The 20,856-nt window shown below is 45.8% G+C and overlaps 1 protein-coding gene across 1 annotated transcript in view; it reads left to right on the forward strand.

The window, feature by feature from the left end:
- Positions 1 to 13,388, forward strand: part of LOC309356248 (uncharacterized protein) — a 61,360-nt gene extending 47,972 nt beyond the window's left edge. Inside the window, exons 14-17 of the mRNA XM_081887521.1 lie at positions 6,794 to 7,179; positions 8,878 to 9,549; positions 10,200 to 10,422; positions 12,789 to 13,388. Coding sequence (XP_081743647.1) covers positions 6,794 to 7,179; positions 8,878 to 9,549; positions 10,200 to 10,422; positions 12,789 to 12,929 — 1,422 coding nt within the window. The 3' untranslated portion in view covers positions 12,930 to 13,388. The remainder of the gene's footprint in view (positions 1 to 6,793; positions 7,180 to 8,877; positions 9,550 to 10,199; positions 10,423 to 12,788) is intronic.
- Positions 13,389 to 20,856: the final 7,468 nt, after the last annotated feature.

Consider the following 20,856-nt stretch of genomic DNA (forward strand, 5'->3'; position numbering starts at 1 on the left):
TAGGCATGTTTACTCAGAAGTAAGTCCCAGTATGTTTGTTTAAAGCATTTCTACCCACTCTTCTGCCCAACCAAGCTCCCAGAGCAGCTCACAATCTAAAAAGACATGACACAAAAGAAAAAAGAAACAGGAGGGAGGAGGGGGGAAAGCAAATTCATGCACTAATTCTGCAGGTCATGGAACTAGATCTACTGCTCCAGATTCCAGGTTCTTTGAACATAATTGAGGAAATCAAACACTGACAAGGACTTGTCATTGAGCCTACCTAGTGGCAATGAAGGCAGCAAAGAAGGAATACTTTACTATCTCCATTGCATCCTCTTTGTACCATCCAGCAGAGCTTTTCCAGGTGGTGCAGGACATTTCACAGTCTCTCCAGAAGAAGGTGACAGAAGGTGGTAGCTCACTGTGACTTGCTTGCAAAGCAGTTTTAAGGATAAAATTGCTTGCATCCATGGGGACCTTGACTCCTTTAGGCACCAAGCAAAAAAACACTTCTGCCAGGCCTTTGGCTAATTAAACAACATATGACCTTTTATACAGGAGCCGGGGTGGGTATTATTTTTCTTTGTTGCTATGTTGCACATTTTGCAATATAGAACTGCCCTGTGATCCTTGGATGAAGGGTGGTATACACATTTAATAAATAAATTAAAAATAAATGATAATGGTGCACAAAGCCCAGGACACCTTAAGAACCCCTTTGTCCTAGATATCCCAAGTTGATCACTGAGATCATCTGGGAGAACAGGGTCCCCATGGAGCAGAAGCTTGACTTATGTCAATGAGAAGTTGTGCCTTCAGTGTTCTGGGCCCAACTTTGGAATTCCCTGCTTCTAGAAGTCAGATAGGCACCACCCCTGATGAGTTTCAGGTACCTGGTTAAAACCATATTTCAGGAGGCTGTTGCATCATGAAGGCTTCTCTGCCCTTTCAAAATTTCCTGATGTTTTCATTTAAATTTCTGAGGTTTAATTTATCTTGCATTGATTATATTTTTATTGCTGTAAGCCGCTTTGAGAGCTAGGTGATGACAAGCAGGGGTATACACCTTTAAAATAAAGAGATCTAAGCACAATGGAAGGCCTGCTATTACTCTCAGTAATGGTAGTTGGCAGCTGGAGGTATATCCAGGCAAAGTGGAGAGTGCCTAACTCGGGCACAGGCAAACCCGGCCCTCCAGATGTTTTGAGACTACAATTCCCATCATCCCTGACCACTGGTCCTGTTAGCTAGGGATGATGGGAGTTGTAGTCCCAAAACATCTGGAGGGCCGAGTTTGCCTATGCCTGGCCTAACTGTTACTTCCTCTCCCTCTGATGGCCTTCACAACTCCCATGTAAGTGTAAAATTTGGTTCACCACCTGCGGCTATTCCTAGACTGGGATAGCCTGGCCTCAGCCCATGCTCTAGTAACCTCCCTCTTGGACTACTACAGTGTACTCTGCATAAGACTGCCTTTGAACACTGTCCAGAAACTGCAGCTAGAGTAGAACACAGTAGTTGGTGAAGGGGGCAGTCTGATGGGATTATGTGTCATGAGTCCTGAAAGCACTGCATGTCTTAATGTTTTAAAATCATTTCACCTACTTTAATTGCATTGTTTTTCTGCCTCGTTTGCTGCCCTGGGTTGCTTTGGGAGAAAGGGCAGTGTAGAAACTTAATGAATAGAGTTTGTTGGCCTTGGTTTGGAATATTTTTAAGTTTAATTAACACTAATTAAAAAGGAGCACACTACAGTGATTTTCTTATGATTAACTGAAGTTATCTGAGCATATTTCAGCACACCAACCCCACCTTTGAGTCTTTATAGTAGGTCCATAAATTAGAAACAAAAAGCAATCCAAATCAGGGAGCAAATAAAACTATGATGAAAAGAAGGAAGTAAATACAGAACAGGTTGTGAGAGTTTCCACCATCACTGAGACTGTATAATCCACAAAGGCAGAGAGGGGGAAAATAATTTCAAGTCGTGGCTGAATCTGCTAGCGATGTTTACAGGAATTGTAGGTCTGCAGGTTATGTTCAAACTTCTCAAAGCTTCCCTACTGGTCTTCAGCTGTTAAGCTTTTCAGGTGTACAGGAATGGTCCTGCTTCTCTAGATGTCACACAAACTCTTTTTACTAAAAACACATAATCCCACCAGACTGCCCCACTCACCAACTACTGCATTCTACTCTAGCTGGTTTCTGGACAGTATTGAAGGGCAGTCTCATGTAGAGTGTCCTGCAGTTGTCCAAGAGGGAGGTCACTAGTGCATGGATTGAGGCTGGGCTATCCCAGTTCAGGGAAAGCCATAGGTGTGGTGAGCCATAGGTTCAGCCCTATCAGGAAGATTTCAGAGATGTCAGGGTCTACTGTGAGTAGGACTAGCAATGGATGCAACCCTAAGAGGTGAAGCACTGTATAAATGTCTGAAATGAAATGAAAACAATTCTATTACCTCCTTGGATAGACAGAACATTTGGCAAATTAGCTTGTACATTACATATTCAATGGAAGAGGAATAAATGTGAGCTTGCCTAAAAATGATGAACAAACTTGTTAAGAGTTGAAATATGAATGGATATGGAAATTTTCTACAACACTCTTCCAACTGTGCAAACCAAGCAGGATATAACGGGCCAAAAGCTACCCCTTAGCAAAGGCAGAACTGAAACTTCCTATTTTGACAGGGGAAACCCCAACGCTATATGTGCGAGTCACCCCTGAAGATGACCTTGGCTCTGTGACTTCACTTTGCTGAAGTTTTATTTCTATTTAAATACTGATATTGTAAGAAGGGCACCTCCCGAAATATACTGGAAAACACCTGCCAAGTCAGATATGAGTGTGGACTTTGAAACGAGGAGGGGAATGTAGTTCACATTCTTGCAGCTGAATGATGACTGCTGCAATTATTTCAATTGTAACTTGGAAGTGTGTGGGCAGAGAATTTCTCTGGCACTACGGAGGTGCTAATGAGGTTGCTCTCTGATTGCCTCACATGGCTGATGCTGTCTGTCGCGTGATTTTGAATTAAAGTTATGGTCACACAAATATATGCTTTCTTTTCTCTAAGAATTCTGTGTCTTTTCCCTCACATCAACATCTTGTCCTTAGCTAAATTAAAATAAGTTCAACTTCTGAGTACCTTTAGAGCAATACAAAACAAAGACCACATGATACAATAGAGCAGGGTTCCCCAAACTTGGGTCTCCAGCTGTTTTTGGACTACAATTCCCATCATCTCTAACCACTGGTCCTGCTAGCTAGGGATGATGGGAGTTGTAGTCCAACAACAGTTAAAGACGCAAGTTTGGGAAACTGCAGTAGAGAACTAGAGTCTGGGTTTTTCCCAGGAAGACTCAACTACCTTCCTCCAAAGTTGAACCACTAGATTCTAAGTGCATTTCAGTTTTGAGATTTGTGTATAGGGTTTAAATGGCACTTTACAGAGTAACGTTAGCAAAAGAGATTCCTGCCCAAAAGAGTTCATGATCCAAATTTGGACTGTTGGCTAGGTGTAAGTCAACAGAGAAAAAACATTTCTCCCTTTGAAATGGAGCTGGTGTCTCTAAGTAGCAAGACCACGCCTATAGGACACCAAAAAGACCTCATCTATGAAACTGCCTTGTCTACTGAGATCACCTGATGAGGCCACTTTACTCACATGTTATCCACTAACTTCTAAGGCAAAGGGGGGACGACCTCAGGCCCATTCCTAGGCCATGCCTCTCACCAGTCCTTCCGCATGCCCCCACCCTTGAGTGCTTTTATCTTGTTATATTGTGTGCTTTTGCTTGGCTAGATGGAAGATGGGGAGGGGAGTCTATACCTATTGTACAAAGTGTCACCCCCCATTCATTTTTTTGCATCTGGCTCTGCCCATCACCAGAATGCCCCCACCTCTGTTGTCCAAAAGGGAATGTGGCTCTTGGGCTGAAACTGGTTTTGCACCCCTGTTCCAAAGTGAGGCTGGTGGGGAGATAGTGGGCCTTTTCTGTAGTGGTAAAACTCCTTCCTTCAAGGACTACTAGCCACAGTGGCTATGCTCTGCCTCCATAGTCGGAGACTGTCATGCTTCTGAGTCCCAGCTGCAGGAGGGGAGAGGGCTCTTGGGCTCGGGTCCCTCTTGTTTGTTTCCCAAAGGCATCTGGGTGGCCACAGTGAGAACAAGGCTGCTGGACTAGATGGGCCCTCTTCCTCCTGATCTAGCCCTGGCAAGGATCGCTTGGTGGAGGGTAACAGTGGGAAAAACGTTTTGTTCAGGCAATACTTTGGTTTGACTAGGGTTAATTCTTAAGGAGCTTTTGGCTCTCTTGTTTTGATGGGTTCCCCTACTATTCTTCATATTGTTAGGCTTGGTCTTGCAGAATTTATTTTGATATTGTCATGCATTTATGGTGTTGGGAACCTCAGACACTACCACATTTCAAAAAAGTGGGATAAATAAATACTATATCTGTAGCTGTTCCACAAATCGTGTGTCTGTCGCGCAGCAGCTATGTACATAGAATACTTTTGCCAAGTACTGTGCAGTACCGCAAAGTGGTAATGCCCTATTTCACATTTTGCTTGCTTGCTCAGGTCAGAAGTAAGGTCCACTGAACTCAGAAGGATTCACTTTTGATCAGGTGGTTGTAATTTCTTCTCAAGAAGAAACATCATTTGCAGAGCACATTTTACACTTTTGGCTGTGGCCTGCTTTGTTTTTGCTGATCTGAACTTTTTGAAACCCATTCACTTAGAAGAAATATTAGGAAAACCCTCCCAGTTTGGTGGCTTTTTCTTCTTAGGAAAAAAGAAAAGAAAGCCCAGACCAGTACAATCAGTTGGAAAACGGAAATATGATGATGCAGTTACTGTTCAGCCAAATATCTGATAAACAGGATGGGCTGTGGAATGGACCTCATCCCAGAGGGAAGGAAGGAAGGAAGCCTATTTCAGCGGGAGCTTGGACTTTAGGATGGAAGCAGATCCACTAAGTGCTGAGCTTTCTCCGGGAATGTTTGAAAAAATGGGAGGTGTAAGGCCAGAACGTGAGTCTGGCTGGCTTCAGTATTTCTGTGAGAGCTGAGACTTCTTCATCTAAAGCCATCCATGTCCCCTTCTAAATAGAAGGGCTTGTAGCTCAGTGGCAATGCCTCCACTTTGCACCAGGCAGACGGTCCCAGGTTCAAACCTCAGCATCTCCAGGTATGGTTAGGAGGGAACCCTGCCTGAATCACTGGAGAGCTGCTGCCAGTCAGTGTTGACAACAATCTGACTTGGTATAAAGCAGCTTCCTAAGTCTAGGACTTGCCGATTAGAAGGTTGGCGGTTCGAATCCCTGCGATGGGGTGAGCTCCCGTTACTCAGTCCCTGCTCCTGCCAACCTAGCAGTTCGAAAGTGCATCAAAGTGCAAGTAGATAAATAGGTACCACTCCGGTGGGAAGGTAAATGGCATTTCTGTGTGCTGCTCTGGTTCACCAGAAGCGGCTTAGTCATGCTGGCCACATGACCCCAAAGCTGTATGCCGGCTCCCTCGGCCAATAAAGCAAGATGAGCGCTGCAACCCCAGAGTCAGTCACGACCGGACCTAATGGTCAGGGGTCCCTTTACCTTTAAGTCTTCCCAAGGGGGCAAACCATTGTGCCTTCGCTCTAAGGAACAGTAAAAAGGTAAAGGTAAAGGTACCCCTGCCCGTACGGGCCTGTCGTGTCCGAATCTAGGGTTGTGCGCCCATCTCACTTAAGAGGCCGGGGGCCAGCGCTGTCCGGAGACACTTCCGGGTCACGTGGTCAGCGTGACGAAGCTGCTCTGGCAAGCCGGCACCAGCGCAGCACACGGAAATGCCGTTTACCTTCCTGCTAGAAAGTGGTACCTATTTATCTACTTGCACTTAGGAGTGCTTTCGAACTGCTAGGTGGGCAGGAGCTGGGACCGAACGATGGGAGCTCGCCTCGCCGTGGGGATTCAAGCCCTAGGCGCTGAGGTTTTACCCACAGCGCCACCCGCGTCCCTGTCTAAGGAACAGTATCTTTTCTAAAAAAGCAGCAGTAAAGAGAAGCTAGTTCACCTCAAAGGAAATAGTTCTACATGTGCTCTGAGGCGCTTATAAAACTTAAAACTCTAGCTCCCACTCGGAGAATTTTAGAGTTGGAGGGGACACCAAGGGTCAACCAGTCCACCCCCACAATGCAGGATTTACAGGTAAATCATCCGTAAAAGATGGCCGTCCAACCTCTGCTTAAAAACTTCCAAAGGAAAGTCCAACACCTCTTGTTGGAATCTGCTTCACTGTCAAACAGCTCTTACTTTCAGAAAGTTCTTCCTGATGTTTAGCCAGAATCCCCTTTCTTGTAACTTGAATCAGTCGGCTGGAGTCCTACCCTCCAGAGCAGGAGAAAACAAGCTTTCTCCACCCTCCATGTGACAGCCCTTAAGATATTTTAAGGTGGCCAATCATATCTCCTCTCAACAGTTCCTCATAAGGCTTGGTTTGCAGATCTTTGATCATCTTGGTCGCCCTCCTCTGCCTAAGTTTGCCAACACCCTTCTTAAATTGTGGTGCCTAGAACTGGACACAGGACTCCAGGTGGATTCTGACCAAGGCAGAATAGAGTGGTACTATTCTTTCCCTTGACGGAGACTCTGTACTTCTGTTGATGCAGAGTAGAGTAGCATTAGCCCTTTCTGCTGCTGCATCACACTGTTGATTCATTGGCCATCATTGGGCATTAATTAGTATTGCTAACGATTGGTTTTAATGGTACTACTTCTTAGCTCCACATGCGCCCAAAGCGCTTTGCAATTAACTTTATAAATAGAAACGACTTATATATAAGGGAGAAGGAGGAGGAGCCAAGCACCCTAAAAACGTCGGAACGCGTTTGCAGCAGCGCCTCTCTGGCTCCTGCCGAAGCGGCTGCCTTGGAAGCGAGCGAAGGCGTAAAGGCGCCACGGACGTGTTTTGGCCCTGCTGGGGAGCCGTAGGGCGCTTCCGGAAACATGGCGGCGCCCACCGGGGGCCGGAAGCGGCGGAGGTGCCGCTGCTGTGTCCGTCCCCGCCCGCTCTCCTCCTGTCTCCGGGACCATGCGGGCCTCCCCTCCCCGGGCGAGGCATGGCGGCGGCGGCGCCGGAGCAGCTGCGAGGCCGGAGCCTGCCGGAGCTGCGGGAGATGCTGAGTCGGCAGGAGAAGCTGCTGGGGGACCGGTGAGAGGCCGGGGCGGGAAGGAGGGCCGGGCCGACGCCCCCTCCGCGGCTCAGGCGGGGCCGGCGAGCAGCTCCCCTTCCCCGGGAGGGCGGCGCTCCCTCCGCTTTTGCCTTTCGGGGGGCGCCCCTTCAACCCCGGCACAATATTAGTAGCAGTGGTAGTAGTATTAACGATATTATTATTATTATTATTATTATTATTATTATTATTATTATTATTATTATTTTATTATTATTATTAAACCGCCCTTCACCCTAAAGCCCCAGGGCGGATTACAGCATCAAAACGCAATTATAACTTGTAAGAACAGTTTAAAACAACTTACACAGCCCTTTGTGCTGGTACCGTCGTGAACGTGGCCTCTCAAGCATTTCTGTTATTGTATTTCAGAAATGTGTCCTTTGCCTACTTTTCTACGAAAATCAATAGCTGGTATTTCTGCTACTTGTTGCCCCTCAAAGCACCTCACAGTCAATAAATAACACACACGTGAGAGAAAGGCTAAGACATAAAGCCTTTGGTCTGCATGGCGGCAGCTCTCCAGAATTTCAGGTGGAATTCTGGGCCAGCCCTTGTTGGAGATGCTGAGGACTGAAACTTTTGCATGTGCTTTAGGTCCTTCTCAGATATGACAAACTAAATAAAATTGTGCAGCATCAATAGCAAAAGAAACACTAGAGGCTTCTATGGAAATGGTTGTCACATATAAATTGCACACATAAATGCACACTGCCAGTGAGCTGCTGTTTTTTAATTCAACTAAACTGTTTTATCTAAAAATTAAATGTTGAATGTGATATGAAAATAGAAACACCGCACACACACTGATATGCCTATTGTCACCTGTGAAATGTTAGAAGATCTCCCCCTTCAGTAACGAAAGCTCCAACTAAGAGTGGCCAAATGTCACATAGGGTCATATGTGCCCCTCTACCCTGTTTTATGTGCTAAGGCGGGGGTGTGTGTGTGTGTGTGCATTATTTCCTTATCTCATTAGCAGCATGAGATTGGGCTGTGGCTCAGTGGTAAAAGCATCTGTTTTGCATACAGAACAGTCCCTGGTAGGAAGCTGAGAATGCAGCATGAAATCCTGCTGTGAGTACAGTACCAAGCTAAATAGGTGAATCGTCTCATTCAGTATAATAATAATAATAATAATAATAATAATAATAATAATAATAATTTTATTATTTATACCCCATTCATCTGGTTGGGTTTCCCCAGCCACTCTGGGCGGCTCCCAATCAAGTGTTAAAAACAGTACAGCGTTAAATATTAAAAACATCCCTGAACAGGGTTGCCTTTTAAAGATAGGATAGCTGCTTATTTCCTTCACATCTGAAGGGAGGGTGTTCCACAAGGCTTCCTATGTTCCTATGATGCCAACTTCAAATACTGTACAATATGGCAATCTAGGTAGTTTCAACATTTTTAGTTTTCTTTATTAAATACAAGTAAAATAAACATGCTTAATTAGATTGTTCTTTAGGACATAAAAAGATTTTATTATGCAAACAATTTCACCCCAGAAAATCTTCTGGAAAAAACCATGCTGTTGCATTTGACAACCTCAAACAAATAGAAGGGATAGTAGCAGACTGTTTGCTAATGGGCTTCAGAGGAATTCAAAATGTGAATTAGAACTCATCCTTGAATTCTGTTTACCTTAGTGTGTATCTTCATCACATCTATTATAGGAAATTTGTATCCAGGCTTCCAGATAAAGGTAAAAAGATATCCAACTTCGTTGAGAAATTGAAGATTGCCATTGCACAAGAGGAAGAGCTGCAGAGAACAACTGAGCTTCTATCTGCTGTTAGATTAGAGTTCCAGGAAAAACAAGAGGCAATCAAATCTAGCAAACAAAAAGGGGTGGTCAGCAACAAGTCAACATGCCAAGACCCACCTCTTATTTCTGAATGTCACTACAATGAGATTGAATCATCTCTGCAGAACAAGCAAAGTGTCTGGACCCAGAAAAGAAGCAAAGCAAACAGAAGTGCATTAGTAGGACAAGCCCCTGAGGACACCAGTTTTCCTCAAGGAAGCAAAAATGTTTTGGAGGTGTCAATAGCCAGGCTTCCAAAAGATGCTCAGGAGACTCCCAAGTGGAATTCTCTAGACAAAGCTGAAAATCCAGCACATTCTGCAAGCAGCAGCAGTGAAGCACTGGTGGATGCCTTCGAAAGAATTTCAGTTGGAGGGGGAGAGAGTGAGGAGAACTCTGAAAATGGGCAGAGTTTTGACTGTAAAGGCCGTGCTTCTCAGAACTTTCCAAACACACCACCCAAAACTCCACATTACATGGAAGTGCTGGAACTGAGAGCAAAGAACCCTGTGGCAAAAAGAAGCAGATTTAAAGCTAATGTGTGAGTACTGTAGGGAACACGCTCTTGCAGAGAGAGCTTTTGCAATAACCACAAGTGTGGGTATGTTTTATGCATACTGGGAAGTTTATGATACATATTTTGGGGAATAAATATTTTTTAAAGGTAGGATTATAAAATAGTTATTATTTTCTGTGATACATTAGAATCATAGAATTGTAGAGTTGGAAGCTACTCCCGAGGAAGCTACTCCCTTTCCCGAATGCAGGGGGAGCTTAGCCCAAGCAGTCCAGAGCCACAGGGGTCTCTTCTGCTCAGAGACCCCTAAATTCTCTCTTGGCCGAATGCCAGGTGGACTTGAAGGAAACCAGGCAGCAGCTGCCACCTGACCAGAGCTGCCATTTTCTCTGCCATGGAGAATACATATGAGAATACAAAGTGTTTCAGTCCTCTTATAAGCCAAAATCCTTGGGATAGAGCAAGATGGGGGGTCATTTTAATTCCTTGATTGCTTCATGGCCCCACTCTTCTGTGCAAGCACAACTGAGGAAGCTTCCCTGAGCATCAGATGTTAGCCTCAAATTCATCCAGACCTGAAATTTCAGAGCGGAATAGGAGTGGAGGGAAGGAGCAACTTTATGTGCCAGAGAGCCAGGAGGCATTTCATGAGCTGTGCTCTTGGTTTCTTCTAGATTGCTGGCTGAGTCAAGTGGATCGTCTTGTGGCTCCCCAGATATCCCTTCACCTAGAGGTCCCCCCTTTTCCCTTTCTGCAGAGGAAAGACGCCACAGAGATAAGAAGCACTTGGATGACATCACAGCCGCTCGGTTACCCCCTCTTCATCATGAGCCTACGCAGCTGCTCTCCCTAGAAGATTCAATAGCGATTCAGATCCAACAAAAGGAAGCTTATGAGGTATGGATGAAACCACTGGTGCTTTGCATGAGCTCCTGTTACATATTATGGAGACATGCAGATTGGGGTGGTGGAGGGGGAGAAGTGTCTGCTAGGATTTTGTTCCAAGGAGGGAACTCCTTGACCCCAGAGTTAGAACAGCTTGTGGTGGCAAAGAGGCTTCAGTACTTTTGCTTTGCCTTGGGCTGTGGAGGACAGAGGAAAGAAAGGAGGCGCAAGGTCCAGCCCCGGCCCCAAACCAACTTCAGGGAGAATGCATTGCTTGGTGGTGGTACAGCACAGCTTATCCTGCAGAAAGTGCAGGCTCAGTGGAAAGGTGGCAGGAGGCGGGAGAGACGTGCCGTGCATCATGTGGGAAAGGTGGGTAGGAAACATCTCTTTCTCCCATAATAATAGAACTCAGTGGGGGTCATCTGGTGTAGCTGGAGGGTGGAAGGTTGAGGACAAGCAAAAGAAAGTACTTCTACATGCAAAATACAGTCAGATTATGGAATTCACTCCCACAAGAGATGTTGTTGTTGTTTAGTCGTTTAGTCGTGTCCAACTCTTTGTGACCCCCTGGACCAGAGCACGCCAGGCACTCCTGTCTTCCACTGCCTCCCGCAGTTTGGTCAGACTCATGTTTGTAGCTTCGAAGACACTATTCAACCATCTCGTCCTCTGTCGCCCCTTCTCCTTGTGCCCTCCATCTTTCCCAACATCAGGGTCTTTTCCAGGGAGTCTTCTCTTCTCATGAGGTGGCCAAAGTCTTGGAGCCTCAGCTTCAGGATCTGTCCTTCCAGGGAGCACTCAGGGCTGATTTCCTTTAGAATGGAGGGGTTTGATCTTCTTGCAGTCTATGGGAGTCTCAAGAGTCTCCTCCAGCACCAGAATTCAAAAGCATCCATTCTTCGGCAATCTGCCTTCTTTATGGTCCAGCTCTCACTTCCATACATCACTACTGGGAAAACCATAGCTTTTACTATACGGACCTTTGTTGGCAAGGTGATGTCTCTACTTTTTAAGATGCTGCCACAAGAGATAATGGTGGCTATCAATTTTGGTGGCTGTAAGAGAGACTAATTCATGTAGGATAAGACTATCCATTGCTACTAGTCAAGATGGCTGTTTTTTAGGCCCCGTTAGAGGCCGTATGCTCTGCAAGCCAGCTGCCGAGTGCTCTTGTGCTCCGTTCTTGTGGCTTCCCATAATAGGAACCTGGCAGGCCACTATCAGGAGAGGAGGATGCACTAGATGAGCCCCTTTTGGCCTCATGCAGCTGCTGCGGGGCTGTTCTTGTTTCTGCCTGAGATACTGGAAAACTATTGCCAGTCAGAGGAGGCAATACTTGGCCATATGGACCAGTGGCCTGACTCAGCAGTACCAGTATTCAACTTCACCCAAAAGATGCTGCTTTCTAAAAACACTTGGATAGGAATGTTCTGAATAGAAATGTTCAGAGCAAACTTAGCTTATTTATTTTAATATTTATTCCCCATTTGTCTGTGATTGCAATCTAACTCATGTTGACTTACAAGTAAAAATACGCAGATTGCAAATAAGCCAGTTTTGCATAGCTTTGAAATTCTACATGCTGAATTTGAGTTATGAATCTTTTTCATATGCACATCCACTTAATTTACTTGCAAGCCTTAATTTAACTGTAATGCAGGTGAGAATGGAATGAATACAGAAGAGTATCGGGCACTAAATTAATACTGTCTTGTCACGCTCTGCTTTGTTTTCTTTTGCTTATTGTGATGTTAATAAACAACTTGGGACGGTTTGTCTGTAATTAAATTACAAATAATGTCATATCTGGTCCAACCATCTCGGATTTGTAGACTCAGCTAGATAAACATCAGCCAGAGTTGATTTTTTTCTCTGAACACCTTCGCCTGAAGTGCAGTTCGCCTGTAAAGGACAATTACTTTCAGCATTTAAGAGCTAGTTTGCTCTATGATGTCTCTTTCTTTCTTCAAGTTCATGAATTAATACACTGGTGTTGAAACTCAGTGGTTAAGGATGCCAGAGAAAAGAGAGGACTGGATCTCCCTCTCCACCTACCTGCTTGCACTGGGCTTTTTGTCCTTAGGGTCCCCTTTGCCAGCTTGGTCTGCAACTCTCTCTCTCTCTGTGTCCAGAAACTTCCCAGTGTTCAGCACAATGTGTCAAAGTTGCTTTAGCACTGTGAATGGCGGTCTTGTTCCCCCCCACCCCTCTTCTCCACTGCCTTTCTTTCTAGCATGGCCCTGCGCCTTGATACCAGGGGATTCTGTGGGCAGCTCATAGTAAATGGCTTTCTCTGGTGTGTTTCTGTTGGGCCTAGGGACTACCCTAGCATTTACTCACTTTCAGCAAATGGTTTCTCTTCTCTGTTTTTATAGGAAATGCTAGCCAAACTTGCAGCCCAGAAGCTTGCAGACAGACTAGGCCCTCAGATGGCCAGCTATGAGCCAGAGGGGGAGATGCTGGGCAACTACAGAGAAGTGAGGGACGAGGAATGCTACAGCTCAGCTGAAGACTGAATCCAAGGCAGAATCCGCAGTGGATGCCTGGGCGAAGACTCAGAAGGATCGCAGTGCTTTTTGCTCTTGTGGGCTGCTACATCTTTGCCCAAGGATGTTAGGAGTGCTCACCTGCGGAGGCCCTGGATTAACCAGAGTGCTGCAGAGGTTTCCAGATTCCCTGTTCCCTTTGCTGTTGCTTGCCAAAGAAGTTGGTGCATTTTGAAAGCTTGTAAGTCCACAGTGGCCTGCCTCAGTTGGGTTTGTGCAGGGGCATACGGAGTCTGCTGTGCCCCCCATGTAAACGGGGGAGGCAGCAGATGCAAGAGCCGCCAAGTCTTTGCCTTCTAGTCTTCGACTGATTCCAAACAAATGTAGGATTTGTTAACTTGTGTAAAAGATTACAAATATTTTCTATTTAAAAATACAAGTGTTGTGTTTCTATATTTTTCTATGTGGCATTAAAATTCAGGAGGAGCAGCATGTTTCAGTGTGTGCCTCCTTGTGATGTCAGGGTTAAAATACCTCCCTGTCAGTTACTTGCGCTGCCTGTGAAGGCATCTCCTGGATCAGGGCTGACCAAATGGGGGGAGGGGGAGGGAAGAAGTGTACATCTCTGCTCTGTAGATATTTGCTGTGGGGAAGAGAAGATCCAGCCCTTTGCAGATCAATAGTCTCTAGGAGTGCTGCAGGTTTGAGGCACACGTGCTGGGCTGGAATGAAGGCATTCAGAGGCAGGAAGTGACTCAAGAGGCAGATCAGTCATAGTCCTTCACCTTCTCGGAGTATGTCCAGTTCAGTTCTGGCAGGTTTCCTTTTGCTGCCTTCTGATTAAACTTTGATGGAGCCACTGTTGGGGTGGTTAGAGAGAGCCCTTGGCTGTGGCAAAGGCTCATAGCATAGTGTTAGTACACATGATTGGCATGCAGAAGATCCTGGTTCAATCGCCGCATCTCCATGGGGTTGTGTGAGACTCCCTGTTTGAAGCCCTGGGAAGCCTCAGCTTGCCAGCGTAGATGCGCTAGATGCACTAGTGAAGGCAACTTCCTCTGTGTTGGCTAAAGTGTAGGGATGGCTAACCTGCCCATGGGATGCAGCTACCCCCTCAAGAGGTTATTTTGTACCTCCTCAAGACCCTCGCCCCAATTTGTCTTAAAAAAACAAAAACAAAAGCTAATTTTGAAAGGTCTTTTTACTGCTTCAAGTCTCCTGCTGTGAGACCATGGTCAAAAGGTTTTTTGTGACCTCCCAAGCCACTCCCAATTTTTAATTTTAATTATGTGTGTGTGTTTCCATTTCAGCATAGTCCATGGGTAGGCAAACTATAGTCTGGGGGCTGGATTCGGACCAATCACCTTCTAAATCCAGCCCGTGGACGTTCCGGGAACCAGTGTGTTTTTACATGAGTAGAATGTGTGCTTTTATTTAAAATGCATCTTTGGATTATTTTGTGGGGCATAGGAATTAATCCCCCCCCCAAAAAAATATAGTCTGGCCCCCCACAAGGTCTGAGGGACAGTGGACTGGCCCCCTGCTGAAAAAGTTTGCTGACCCCTGGCATAGTCCACCATCTTCATCAACCATTCGTCTCTGGTTGGGATTGACCATTTAATTTTTTTAAGTCCTGTACTCACTGGCCTCTCCCACACGCCTCTACTGTGTATCAATGATGCCAGAATGGTTTTGTGAGACCCCACCATTTGCCCTTTAAAAAAAAAGTCCCTGTCCCCCTTTACGGATAGGCTACGTACTCAGTTTGACATGTGGCCCCAGTGTAGTGGAATCCAGTTCTAATCCTGCTCCAGATAGAACCATTGAAGTTAATGGACATGACTAATTTAGGCTTATTAATTCCCATGGATCTACTCTGAGTAGGACCCTCTGCTTAGACTTGTTCTGCATCACCCAAGCACTTGCTTCTAGCCTCTTAATGGCAGTCAGTGGTGCAGTGAAATAGGGGCCTCATTTGAGACACTGCCTTGTGGGAGTGATCCGCATCACATCTTAAATGCGGTTGCCTTCAAAGCTTCCTACTTCCCACCATCTAGTCCAGAGAAGATTCTTGATGTGTGTGTGTGTGAGAGAGAGAAAGATTACACATGGAAAACAGTTTTCTTTCTTTCCCACCACCTTTGCCTAAAATGGTGAACACCAGATTAATTTTGTAGCACTACACTCCTTTGAAGATATACTTTATTTTAAATGCTGTCAGGTTTCTGATGGTGGCGGAATCTGCTCTGAGGAGTAACATAGTTTAAAATCTTAAATGCATCAACAAAAACGTACTCTAGGCTCCTTAAAGTCAGTGAAAGTGTTGCCATTGGGCTGCTGGGGGCCTTGGGAGAGGCACGTCTTAGTCCACCCAAAGTGTAAAGGTAAAGGGACTCCTGACTGTTAGGTCCAGTCGTGGCCGACTCTGGGGTTGCGGCGCTCATCTCGCTTTACTGGCTGAGGGAGCTGACGTACAGTTTCCGGGTCATGTGGCCAGCATGACTAAGCCGCTTCTGGCAAACCAGAGCAGTGCACGGAAACGCCATTGACCTTCCCGCCGGAGTGGTACCTATTTATCTACTTGCACTTTGATGTGCTTTCAAACTGCTAGGTTGGCAGGAGCTGGGATGGAGCAATGGGAGCTCACCCCGTCGTGGGGATTCGAACCACTGACCTGATCAGCAAGTCCTAGGCTCTGTGGTTTAACCCACAGCGCCTACCCAAAGTGTACCTCTGTTCAAAACAGTGGGAGAGGTCTAAGCCCTCTTGCCCTTCTTTCTTTTGCCCTGTAATTCTGCTGCACCCCCCCTACTTATTCCCCCCTCACCCTGTTTCTTCCTACCTGCTGCTCTCCATGCTCTCCCTGAACTCTCCTGGAGTCCCATTAACTTTGCAGCATTTCCTCCTTGTGCTTTTCTTGACTATGATGTTTGCTGTCTGCAATGGGAGCTCTTTCCCCCTGTACAGTACCGTTCGACATGGATGCATTTGTGAGCAAATTCGGTGAATTACAGTTTTCAATTAATAACAAAGTTTATGAGTAAGAAATAGGCTGCGTTATAAGGCTGGTTTCTACGAATTGCAGATAACCCCCTCTCCAAGAATGTTTTAGCCAATGAAAATGCTTGAGAACCTCTGTCCATTTCTCATGCATGCACGCATGTGCAACACCCCTACACTCCTGCCCTGCCACAGCCAGGCTCGCTCTCTCATGTGGGACTTGCCCAGGAAGCTGTCACGACGGGTTGTGCCTCAGTTTTTGAGAGTGAGATTTCTCCATCCACCATCAATGGCGCCCTGAATTCACCCCCTCTCAGCTTCACAGTTATACTCTTGTCTTGCTTTTTCTTTTCCTTTTAAAAAATAAAGTGCAGGAATTTGCTAACTCCCAATTAATTTGTTGGACACCTTTTTCTGACTTGTGTCGTTATGCACCACCTTCGGTTCTTTTTCCCTTAATTTTTTTTGGTCCATTTTAAGCTATTCTGATTGTCACCACACCAATTATAGCGAGGCTTTAATGACAGCTGATGATAAATATTAGCTTTCTTCGGTCGTATGTCATGTCTGCAGGCCTCTCTTTTTGCAAGCCAAGCAGTTTTTTTTTTGGTGTGTGTGGCAAAGGGCCAGGAATTTTAATGAAAGAAAACATCAAAGTTGCGGAAGAAATGAGAATATTAGTCAAGGAAGATTTGCAGGGCCTGCTCCCTGATAACCCCCTGCTAACGGACTTCAGAACTATGTGGGAGAAACTTAAACAAACATCTGGACACCAAGTTTAGCCATCCCCAGTGACAGAACCCAGACAGATCTTCTGAGCTTGCAATAATAAATATCTTGGGGAAGCCTCCATGAATCAACTTTAAACCCCTGTTTTCAATTATTCTCGTTTTTAGAAAGACATCAGAGTTAATTATCCATGGATAGAACCTCTTCTGATGTTTATTGAATCGGAGTTTGGTGTGGTTCCCCCCACTCTTTTGGGCTAAGCTTCCCATTTTTAATAGGATCCCATTTACTTTTGTTTGCCCGCAAAGCAATAGCTACAGTGACTTGCCCAGTCTCATTAGGGCAAAAGGGTGAAGGCAAACCACTTTCTGAAGCATTGGAGGCAGTGGGATGGTGCCATTACTTCTCTGTTTTGAAGAACAGGAAAAGGTCTTTGTCATTTTTTTGTCCTGCTATGATGGGATGAAGCAGACTAAGCTGGCAGGGGAGGGGTCCCATTGGCTGGTGCCTCTAGAAACACCACCCCTTCAGAGAAGGGTTTTTAAAATATATTTTGCAAGTTGAGGGATAAACATATAATATAACATATCGTCTGAACAACTGAGCTTCTTGGGCTTGCTGATCAGAAGGTCAGTGGTTCAAATCTGTGCAATGGTGGTGAGCTCCTGTTGCTCTGTCCCAGCTTCTGCCAACCTAGCAGTTCGAAAGCACACCAGTGCTAGTAGATAAATAGGTACCACTGTGGTGGGAAGGTAAACGGCATTTCTGTGCGCTTTGGCTTACATCATGGTGTTATGTTGTACCAGATGCGGTTTAGTCATGCTGGCCACATGACCCGAAAAGCTGTGGACAAACTCTAGCACCTGCAGCCTGAAAACTGAGATGAGCAACGCAACCCCAGAGTTGACCTTTGACTGGACTTAACTTTCCAGGGGTCCTTTACCTTTACCTTTTATATATAACATGCTGTTGGATCAGACCAAAGGGCTGTCTAGCTGCACACTCTTCTTGCAGTGGCTAAGTGCTATTGTGGTTTGTGGTCCTGTGATTTGTGAAAGGGCCTTCCTGGGGGTGACTCCCTGGCCTCTCCTCCTTGAGCTCCATCTAAGCTGACACTGACATCTAAAAGGATATAGGTTGTTAGTCAGCCGAAGGCCTGGTTGAAGAGGATATTTTTGTCGGGCGCCTAAAGGTGTGTAACAAATGGGGAGCCGCTGCAGAAAAGGCCTGTTCTCATGTTGCCAGACTTCTCACAGAAGAGGCAGAAGGGCCTCACGTGATGACTGCAGGGTCCAGGTCAGTTCATATGGAGAGAGGCAGTCCTTGAGGTATTGCAGTCCTGAGCTATTCAAGGCTTTCTAGGTCAAAACCAGCACTTTGAATTGGGCCTGGAAGCTAATTGGCAGCCAGTGCAGCTGGGCCAGGATAGGTGTAATATGCTCAACCTGTCTTGCCCCAGTGAGCAACCAGGCTGCTGAATTCTTCACCAGCTGAAGTTTCTGAACCATCTTCAGAGGCAGCCCTAAGTATAACATATTACTGTTATCTAACCTTGAGGTGACCAGAGCACAGACAACAGAAGTTAGGCTATCCCTGTCCCATCAAGAGCAGGCAACCTCCCGGCCATCTGGTCTAGGGACCCGCTCGACAACAATGCCGCCCTACTACTTAGGAAAAGCTCCTCTGCTCCACCTTCAGTGCAGTATGCATGATGTTCAGACTTGCTAAGCGCTTGGGTATTTCCTGCAATATATTTGACATCTGTTCTTAATAGGCAGGCATCGCTCTTCTGGGTACAAGTGACAAATCGCATACCGGTATTTGTAGCAGTCGCCTGTTAGTAAGTTCTCTCACTGTTCCTATTACTCAAGAGTAGCACCCATGTGCAGTGACTGAAATTGACCCAAATTACCACCCTTGCCTTTGCAACACAAGCAGTTGCTGCTGCTGTTTTTAAACTCCCATAAAATGTGTAGCAGCTTTTAAGGATACTGCAGATTAAAAGCACAGAACAGAGAAACAAATTCTTTGGTGCATCTTGATAGACTGTAACAACCGAGCTAAAATCCAGTCATTGATTGAGCAAGCCTTCCAGTTGCACTTATATTGATTCTTATTTGCTTAAATCAAATGTTATCGCCTTTAGTCCAAGTTCAGCCATTTAACTGTCCCCGACCCCCTGAACTGTCTATGTGCCTACTACCCTTGGAAACACAATTAACATTTCACTTTCAACTTTGTTTTCCTCTGATAATTAATATTTTAAATGTTTGCAACTGGATGCAATGAAAACACACACACACAAAATATCCCTTGCACGTGTTACCTTCAAATTAAAATAAAAAGAGCCCAGTGGTTATGAGATCTGAAAGCTTGCATCCATCCCTGGCAGATGAGCAACTGGTGATCCTTAGAGCCAAGGGCTCCTCATCTTGGACACCTTCAGGAGTACACAGGTGGCTGATATGGTTGTGAGATTAGAGGGGCAGAGAAGGGCACTATTGTGACAAAATTACTATGACCCACAAACTAGGAGCAGGGATATTTCCCCCAAGTGCCTAAAGCCAGCACCATGTGATTTAAATTAAAAACGTAATAATTAAAAGAACTCTTTGAGCGGCCCTTGCATTTTAATGTGCAGTTTTGCCCACGGGGGCAGCCTTACTTCTGGTGCAAGAGATGGGCCAATTCTGGTGCTTTCTACAAGCACCCGAAACCTAATTAGCCAAGCTAATTAACATGGGGCACAGCAAAAAGAAGTTCTCCTGCTCAAGTCTGTCGAAGTCTATTTTGCAGCTAACTGGTCCAAACATAACACTAGGAAACTTGGTGTTCTGTCCTCCTGGCTCCAGAAGTCTGCCGTGAAGAGCAGGGCCAGCCTGTCCTTCCCCTATTGAGCCAGAAGATGGCAGCAAAGGTATGAGTTTGCAATGTGGTCCCATCAACGCACTTTTTGATACTTGATGGGGTCGTGTAGGAATAAAGTGGTGTGCTTCGCTTGCAGTGCCCGTTCATCTCTGAGCATAAGAAAATCGGGGTTTGAAGCAAACATGGACTCCAACGTTTCCTCTCGCTACATCTCTCTTCATTTCCCTCCCGTCAAATCTGCCTCCAGGCTAGTATGAAGTAATGCAATATGACGATAACCAACATCTTGCTTATTTCTTTTTAGTAAGTCAAAACCGTGGGAATGTTTTCACATCATTGGATTTAATCCTTGTCTCCTACAATATACTTGAATGTATTTAGAATTGCACCCAATTAACCCTTCAAAAAGTCAGCGGCAGAGAAACTCTGGTGGGATTCAAAGGACGGATCCATTGCAAAGGCAGGCTGGGGGGGGAGGAAGAGCTGGGGGGCAGTCAAGGGGGGGGGGGAGGAAGAGCTGGGGGGACAGTCAAGGGGAGGCCTCCTCCATCTTTGCAACACAGCTCACCCTTCTCCCTACAATGACCGAATCTCACCGAAGGCCCCCTGAGAATGGCTAGGCCTTCCTCTGCCCGTGAGATTGTTAACCCCAAGGACTGAATCTCATTCACTTCCATTGATGGGGTTCATATACTGCACCTCAACATTCATCAGACGCCTGGCTACTTTAAAATCTCACCATGCAGCTTCCCCTCATTGCACCATGAGTGTTTGTGTGTAGAGATATAGAGATATAAAGATAGAGTTTTCCCAGTAGTGATGTATGGAAGTGAGAGCAGCACCATAAAGAAGGCTGATCGCCGAAGAATTGATGCTTTTGAATTATGGTGTTGGAGGAGACTCTTGAGAGTCCCATGGACTGCAAAAAGATCAAACTGATCCATTCTGAAGGAAATCAGCCCTGAGTGCTCACTGGAAGGACAGATCCTGAAGCTGAGGCTCCAATACTTTGGCCACCTCATGAGAAGAGAAGACTCCCTGGAAGAGACCCTGATATTGGGAAAGATGGAGGGCACAAGGAGAAGGGGACGACAGAGGACGAGATGGTTGGACAGTGCTCTTGAAGCTACCAGCATGAGTTTGACCAAACTGCGAGAGGCAGTGGAAGACAGGAGTGCCTGGCATGCTCTGGTCCATGGGGTCATGAAGAGTCAGACACGACTAAATGATTAAACAACAACAACAACAACAAGAGGTATAGAGAAGCAAAGTGTGTGTCTTTTCCACAGCCACACACCATTTTACTGTTTCATTCATGCGTTGGACAAAGCAGACTCTTGCCCATAAAGGCTCCTTCTAG

The sequence above is a fragment of the Podarcis melisellensis genome, assembly GCF_964234715.1.
Source record: "Podarcis melisellensis genome assembly, chromosome: 14".
In the NCBI taxonomy this organism is placed as follows: Eukaryota; Metazoa; Chordata; class Lepidosauria; order Squamata; family Lacertidae; genus Podarcis; species Podarcis melisellensis.